General features: G+C 37.2%; 1 protein-coding gene across 2 annotated transcripts; it reads left to right on the forward strand.

The window, feature by feature from the left end:
* Nucleotides 1-361: 361 nt before the first annotated feature.
* On the forward strand, nt 362-7,483 carry LOC126718940 (uncharacterized). 2 transcript variants are annotated; one of them, XM_050421358.1, is made up of 4 exons: nt 362-853; nt 3,196-3,431; nt 3,764-4,583; nt 5,058-7,483. In XM_050421358.1, exons 2-4 carry the CDS (start codon nt 3,198-3,200, stop codon nt 7,247-7,249), a joined length of 3,246 nt encoding a protein of 1,081 aa, XP_050277315.1. In that variant the 5' UTR covers nt 362-853; nt 3,196-3,197; the 3' UTR covers nt 7,250-7,483. The 2 variants fall into 2 exon arrangements, with proteins under 2 accessions (XP_050277315.1, XP_050277316.1); XM_050421359.1 differs by lacking the exon at nt 362-853 and adding an exon at nt 2,079-2,101.
* The last annotated feature ends 813 nt before the right edge of the window (nt 7,484-8,296 follow it).

Below are 8,296 nucleotides of genomic sequence, written 5' to 3' on the forward strand. Positions count from 1 at the left end.
CAACTCAGTAATTTATTAAAAAAAAGTTGTGAAGTTTATCTGAATTATTAAATGAAAAAGATTGTGTCTGTTACTTTGAAGCATTATTCATGATAAATTCGTGTTAGACTTTTCAAATTGTTAAATAGGTTAAAAAAAATAATAATATTTTTTTAATATCTTTAGTTCCAAAAGCAAGGAAGGTGGAGAGAATCTAGAAATAAACATTTCTTTTCATTACTTCAAAAACCCAGAAATGAATTTCATTTATTTATAATAAATATATATATATATAAATGTAAAATGAAATAGAGTGTGTTTGTAGAGAGAGAAAGAGAGAGAGAGAGAGAGAGAGAAGTGAAGAAAAAGCAGAGAATAAAAAGAGACCGGATGTTGACAAATTTCATGTCACTGTTCTTAGAAGGTCGTTTGTTTGTGTGAAGATTTCTTATCTGGGATCTCTCTCTCTCTCTTTCTCAGTCTTTCTCTCTCTAAAAGAAAAAAAAAAAAGGAAAAAGAAATTTTCTTTTCTGTCTCTCTCTCTCTCTGTCTAAACTCCCATTTCTTTGAGAGAGAAAGAGAGTGGCCCAGCAGATCGAAATCTCTACCTTTTCTTCAATCTGTTGACGATCTAAGCTTCTTCAATGGTGTTGCAAAAACACCCACTTTGTTTTTTGCTAAGTAATTGTTGCTGTTTTTATCTTTAGTTGTTGCTTTGGTCTTAGTGATGAGAGAGAGAGAAAGAGAGAGTCTTGTGGACTTTTTTTTTTATTTTATTTTTTCAATTTTCCATGATGTGGAGGTTTTCTGTTGAAATGATTCAATCCAAGCTGGATTCTTGAGGAGATAGGTGATAAGAGGATGTGGGTCTAAGGTAAATTTTTGTATCTTTATTTTTCTTTCACTTTCTAAGTAAATTGATTTTGTGGTTTGTTTTGCTTGATGATTTGGTTAATTGGGTTTTACTTTGTTTTATTTTTTATACTTTGTTTTGCTATTTTTCAGTGTGCTAAATTGTTGGCTATTGGCTTTGTATTTGTGCATTTGTTATTGTTGTTTCATTGCAGCTTATACACTTGACCGATTTTCCTTTTTGATATTTAATTATGTGCCTTTTAAAAAAAAAAAAATTTATTGAATTGGTTGGATGGGTATCAAGATTCGATTGGTGATATAGTACTTGTTATGGTAGGTAGTGCTGTTAATATTTTCTTATAATGGCTAATTTTAGATTGTAACTAGATAGGATCTGTTCTATTCACTTTGATTACTGATGTAGATTCCTTTTTAATCTTAAGGCTTCTTAAATTTCAGTATGTTGGTTTTTAAATTTTTTTTTGGGTTCGATGTTGAGGATTTCTGTGTGATATGAAAAGCCTATGATGATTAAGTATTGCATTCATTGTAGATTAAATTTTTGTAAAGGAAACAATTCTATGGGTTCAATTTCATTATGGTTTTCATGGAGGTTTTCTTATGATGACCGTTTGGTCTTGTCAAATATGTAACCCTTGAAACCCAACCACTTAAATTGGATTATGCTGTTGCACATTTCCGTTGTATTTACGGTATTATGGAATTGTTCCTTAAGTTTCTTGTGACTTCCCCAAGTCAATGAGAAATATAAATTGCTATTCTTGGAGAGCATTATATTGAATTTGGTCTGAGTGTAATGGTTAATATCAATGTGGCATGCGAGGAAGGTACTTTTGTATTATTGCTTTTGTTGTTCTGAAAGCAAAGTATCGGATATCAGTTGAAGTGTTGGTCCATGATTGTATTTATAATTATAGATGCTTTATAAGCACCACTAATTATTGTAAGCATGTTCATGATATGCAGAATGCCTACTTTTTATCATCATTTATTCATGCTAAGGAAAGTATGTTTACGTTTTTCCTTTGATGGTGCAAGAACTTCTAATATTTTACTGTGTTTCCCCTTTATGTGTAGCTGGATTTTGGCATAGGGTGCTTCAGATAGTTTGATGTTGTAGTGCTCCCTTTCTCCCTCATTCCCCTCGCGTCCTCAACAACCCCCCCCCCCCCCCCCCCCGCCCCCCTTCCCCCCCTCCTTAAAAAAAAAAAAACTTCTCTATTCCTTCTAGGCCAATCTAAAAGAGGTGACATTATTCTTCTAAGTTTCTTGAAGTACTCAGTTTGTAGATTCTCTTTATGCTTAATATGAAGTTTGTGGAGGGAAGAGATTATTGAATTTCTTGAGTAAAGAGGAATTAGGATGACTTCTGCTGTATTAATTTGCATTTTAGGTCTATAAGGTCATGTGATGTAGGGGGATGGAGTTAGTGAATGTGGAATAACATAATTTAGGAGTTGTTCATTGAAGAAGATTTTGGATATGAAATTTATAAATAGATATAGAACAAAGAAGCAAGCGATCAATGTGTATCTAGCTTAACTAGGAAACTTGAACCGTTAAAATATTACTGGGGAAAATCTTGGAAAATATTTGGAAATGGTAAGGCAGACAAATAAAAAGTGATGTCTGTCCTCATACAAAATGAGATCTTGGTGTCTGGATCAAGCACACCCTTGAACTAGTGTCACCTTTTATGTTTCCACTTCCTATAAACATGCCTAATGGCTCATTTAGTTCCTGCAGCAATCATAGCTTGCTTTTCTAGTTGTAGATTGCCCTTGCATGAAGAATTAAGTCAATTCAAGCATCACAGCCATTTATCCATCAATTCATTCTCCAGACTATTGTGGTCTGTGCATGTTACAGTACTTGGCTGTATTTGGGCACAAACATTCAGAGGATCATCGTACCCATATCAATCACCGCAAAGCATCTAGGGGCTTCATAGTGGCCTGTGCTGTGTTTGATTCCTTTTGTTTTGGGATCGGGGTAGGGAGATGATTCATGCAATAGTGATGGTTTATGGGTGCTAAAAAAGCAGTTTCTATAAGCCAAGATTGTAAAAGTTTAACTTTTTTGAAGATAGCAAATGAAATTTGTAGAAGAAAATTCTTGTTTTCTTGTATGTATATAGTTATCAGCCAATGTTGTTGGTTTTTTGTTTTTTCTTACTAAAAACTAGAGTGAGCAGTTCTGCTAATTGGGAAACTTTACATGAAAGAATATAGTTATTGTTACTTCTATGTCTTTCTTCTTCTCTTTTAAAATAAATATTTCTTCTATGATTGTTATGCATGCTACGTTTCATTGTAAAAATACTTCTTCATTGATTTTCAGGAATGGGAACAAAAGTGCAGTTTAAAAGTTATTGGCCAGGATATTATCCAATGAGGGATCTGAATGAGAATTCTAACAGTTGTAGCTGGCCCCACTATTATGGAGATAAAACAATAGCAAATGGGCAGTATTATAATGGCTTTTTGCCGAGAGCTTCCACAGATCTATATCCACCTTATGATAAGGATGAATTGAAGAAGACAATGCTTGAGCATGAGGAAATATTCAAAAATCAGGTATTCAAATATTTTTTGGCCCTTGCAGATACCTATGTGCGTTTGGATTAGCTTTTTGCTTATTTGCTGAAAGTGGACAAAAGTACATGTACCTAGGAAAAGTGAGCTTTAAAAAAACTATACATGAGCAAATAAGCTAAATAAACTCCCCCAAAAAGTTAAACCAAACACACATTAGTGGTTCAATCAATTGGGTCTATTTAGTTTGTGTAGAGGACCTTCTTTTGATATGGGTTAATCAAAGTTAAGTTGAGTCTTGTTTGCTTATCTACTCTATTCAAATTGTAAAAACTTGGATTATTAGATGTATCTGAATTTCTGTCATCATCCAGGTGAATGAACTGCATCGCCTTTACAGAATACAGAGGGATTTGATGGATGAATTCAGGAGGAAAGATCTACATAAAAACCGGATGCCTATTGAGGCATCATTATCATCAAGTCCCTTAGCATCTCAAATTACATCTGAAGACGCTAGGAGATGGCATGTCCCCAGCTTCCCTATGGTGAACTCTGCTTGTGCTAGACCATCTGTTACAGGTGCTGAGGATATTCATTCTCCTATGAGTTCAATGAAAGGACACAGTGCACAAGGTGGTCATTTTCCATCCCAAAATGGGGGCATTTCAAAGGATTTAGAGATGCAGGATTCCAGACCCACAAAGGTTAGAAGAAAAATGTTTGATCTCCAACTTCCAGCTGATGAATACATTGATACTGAAGAAGGGGAACAGTTCAGCGAAGAAAAAGTATCTGCCATGTCAGGTAGTATTTCTAATAGAAATCATAAAGTTGCTCCTGAGAATGGTGTAAAGCTGTTTCGTGACAATGGTGGGAAGACTGGCTTTCAAGGAGATGCTTTGACATCTGATTCACGTTTAAAGAGCAGAAATGGTTTGGCTGACTTAAATGAGCCTATTCAGCTTGAAGAAACAAATGCTTCTGGATATGTTGATCTTCTGGGCCGTGGTGCCTGTCACCAGGAGATTCAAGGCCCTGATATGTCTGCTAGACCAAACTCACAGCTTCTAAGTTTGCCAAAGGGAATTTCACTCAACTCCCATCATGGAAGCAATAATGGGACTCGAGACAACCGGCACTTAGAGAACAATGGAAATGCAAAAGGATGGTTTTCCCATGTGCTTGAAGCAGGTATAATTTCTTCGTCAAGTTGCATCAGAATTCCTTAACTTGGTCCTCTTTGAATCTGCATTTTCCCCTACTTTGTTTTGCTTTTGCCATTGTACGTCACAAGCTTACAGATACAGTCACTCAATCCTGTTTTTAAAGAAAGTATTTGCAGTTTTATGTTTTTAATTTATCCCGACTGTTTATGATTTAGAACTAGTTTTGCTTACACAATTATCAGGAATATAAACAGAGAAAACTAGGATAAAGCCAAAGAACTTAGATTGAAGTTCTTGGAGTGGAAGGATCATAATATTCTAAGATTACAATAGAACATGCATCGAGTTGGCAAGAAAAATTTTGAGCTAGGTAATAAGGAGTTTTAGGGACTTCCTGAGCAAACCATCAGTTTAGAACAATATTTTTTAAGTTACATGTCTGGTAGGAATGTTCCATTGGGTTAGATAATTTTTCATATGGCTGTGATTTTATTTTCAGGGAATGGGAAAAGCAACATGAAATCTACTTCTCAAGGTCTTCAACCTGAAATATCTTCCCAACCCTTGCAAGTTTTGCTAAACAAAGCTCATGAACCTTCTGCTTACTATCTAACTGATCAAAGCAAGGCAGGATTGTGGAGTGAAAGAACAGTTTGTGGTTTGGATATGACTGATAGAAGTCATGAGATCTCCAGTACTAAGCATCTGGGGTCAACTGTGGCCTCTCATATACCTAGTCCATATCCTATTGCTCCTTCCGACTTGTCCAAGTCTTGGTCTCACTCGGTTTCATCTTGGGAAAAATCAAGTAGTAACTTAAGCCAGAAGTCAATGTCAGTTCAAAAACAACCATATTTGAACTCATCTGCTACCTTGAGTAAGAGTTCTCAATCATCAGTTCAAAGCAATGGATTTTTGGGAGATGCCTGGCATCTAAAGAGCAATTCTAGATGTAACCCAGGTTTTGGAAACGAATTTCCTAACGGAAGTGGATTTTACCAAGGGTCCTCATCCGGCTCGAAGGAACTACCGATTCACCTTTCATCAATCAGCTACCAGAACTGCAGTAATGATAATAATAGAGCTCCTGCCCAGTTGATTAATAATGGTTTAGCAAAGTACTATAAAGATTCAGATTGCACAGACATGAAATCTGTAAAAGACGAGAACTATGTGGTGCTTTCAAACAGTTCAACCAACAAAGTACCTCCACAGCAAGGTTTTGATGGAGGACAAAGGCATGAAGACCATCCTGCAGCCTTGCCATGGCTAAGACCTAATTTTGCTCCTAAGAATGAGGCCTCCAATGCCGGGAGGATTTCAAACAAAGAGGATCTGAGTTTCTTGCAATCCTCACCAAACCAGTTGCCCAACAAAAATGAAATTGGAAAGGGGGCTAATCAAATTTTTACCCAGAATGTAAAATCATTTTCATGTTCTAATGATGTTGAAGTGAAGAGGATTGAAATAGGTGACTACCCAAGTAATAAGAAAATTCTTGGGTTTCCCATCTTTGAAAAGTCTCATATTTCTAAGAATGAGTCTTATTCTTTCACCTCCCCTTCTGTGTCCCTTCCTCTCCTATCAGAAGGTGAAGTTGTGGAGAATAATGGGAAGAATAGAGTCCTTGATATAAACTTGCCTTGTGAACCTGCAGTTCCTGACTTGGGCAATCAGATAGCAACAGAAATTCTGATTAAAGATAAGAAAAGAGATGCAAACGTTTCCAGTCTCAGACATAACATTGATTTGAATTCCTGTATAAGTGATGATGAAGCATCCTTGGCACCTTCTACTCCAAGCGCTCGTGTGAAGATTTCAGCAGGGATAGACTTAGAAGCCCCTGTAGTTGTTGATGCTGAGGAGGATGTCATTCCTGAAGAAGCTGCAGAAAAGCAGCATGATCCTCCTTTACCATCTCCAAAACACAAAGCTGAGAAGCCATTGGATGAACTTATGGTGGTAGCAGCTGAGGCAATGATTGCCATCTCATCATCTGTTCTGCACAGTCAGATTGATAATGCCACTTGCAATCAATCAGAATCTTCTATGATGGACCGTCTTAATTGGTTTGTGGAGATAGTTTCCTCATGCGGAGATGACATTGAGAGCAAGTTCGATACTCTTTTGAGAGTCAAAGATGGTGAGGATAATGAAGAATCTTCCTCTGAAGGGAGTGATTACTTTGAGTCCATGACATTAAAACTAATGGATACTAAGGAAGAAGATTATATGCCTAAACCTCTGGTTCCTGAAAACCTAAAGCTGGAGGACACTGGAACCACTTTAGTACCAAATCGGCCAAGGAAGGGCCAGGCAAGGAGAGGGAGGCAGCGGAGGGACTTCCAAAGGGACATCCTTCCAGGCCTTGCTTCTCTGTCAAGGCATGAGGTAACAGAAGATCTTCAGACATTTGGGGGGCTGATGCGAGCAACAGGTCATTTGTGGCATTCAGGATTGACAAGGAGGAGCTCTACTAGAAATGGGTGTGGAAGGGGGAGGCGGCGGTCAGTGGCAAGCTCCTCACCTACCGTGCCAACAAGCCCCGCTTGCACTCCGCTGATACAGCAGCTTAATAATATTGAAGTGGGACTGGAGGATAGAAGCCTAACAGGGTGGGGGAAGACAACTAGACGACCCCGCCGGCAAAGATGCCCTGCAGGTAATCCTCCATCTATCCCTTTAACCTGATCAATGGGAAGAGTCTTTGATTTATTAATTTAGAATTTTATAGAGGCAAGTGAGGAGTTGTTTCTCTGGCTTTGGGGGATGAGGTTGTACTGAGCCGTGGGGACTGCCTTTTGTACATTTCTTAGCTCAAAATTTGGGCTTGCTTGATTATCTGTCTTTGAGTGGTTACCAACTTTGTATTATCATAAATAATGTTGTATAATTTCTTCCGGGATATATAATAGCATTCCTTCACTTGGTGTGTGCACAGCTACCGTTCTTGGTTCTAGGGGTGGTTTTCTCATTATTAGTTTTTGCTACTTCATATTTGCTTGTCCAATTGCCAGGGTTGTAATGAATATGTATGGCTAAGAATGTCAAGTTGAAGCATGCTAATATGTGGAAAAACAATGGATTCCTCGAAAGGTTTAGGAGAGATTTTTGGGACTATAGGTGGCAAATCTTGATTAGTTTGTTGAGGATCCATAGTTGATTCCAAAATTTTGGGACAAAGTTTTTGTTTTGTTTTTTTTTTTTTGGTTGTTTAGGAGAGAGATTTCTTATGGAAAATGGATGTCCTATGGACTAGGCTTTCCACATGTAACATTGATTTTTAAGTCACCATGAATCTGATGAAGAGCCAAAATTGATGGCCAACAAACTTCACTTATCTAAAATGATTGTGCTGCAAAGTGTTTTACAGTGTGTTGACTATAACCAGCAAGACTCTGTAAATGGCATCATGTTCCACTTTTCTGATAAACAATTCGCTTAATATTGAAGAATTCTTTGCTACCAACATAATGAGAATAGTACATTCAATGGAAAACATTGTTGGCCCAATTTTCATTCCTCCATGCTAAAGAAACAATAATAATGAACATGTTAACCAAAAAAAAATAATAATGAACATGCTGCGTTGGGAAATGATTTCCACTAACTTTTTCCTACTTTCATTTCCCTCGCCCCATAAAATCAACAAGTGGGAAACTATTTTGCAGGTCTGCCATAAATGACCAGCTATTCCAAAGTTTTGGATTTAACCAAAAAGTGGTACAATGTTTGGGT

This window comes from Quercus robur, chromosome 3, assembly GCF_932294415.1.
Source record: "Quercus robur chromosome 3, dhQueRobu3.1, whole genome shotgun sequence".
Classification (NCBI taxonomy): Eukaryota; Viridiplantae; Streptophyta; class Magnoliopsida; order Fagales; family Fagaceae; genus Quercus; species Quercus robur.

Excerpts from the sequence above, each read along its gene's own strand:
- LOC126718940 (XM_050421358.1), top strand. The coding sequence starts at position 3,198 with ATGGGAACAAAAGTGCAGTTTAAAAGTTATTGGCCAGGATATTATCCA. Across the intron at positions 3,432-3,763 it reads AGGAAATATTCAAAAATCAG|GTGAATGAACTGCATCGCCT; the intron begins GTATTCAAATAT and ends GTCATCATCCAG. Across the intron at positions 4,584-5,057 it reads TTCCCATGTGCTTGAAGCAG|GGAATGGGAAAAGCAACATG; the intron begins GTATAATTTCTT and ends TTTTATTTTCAG.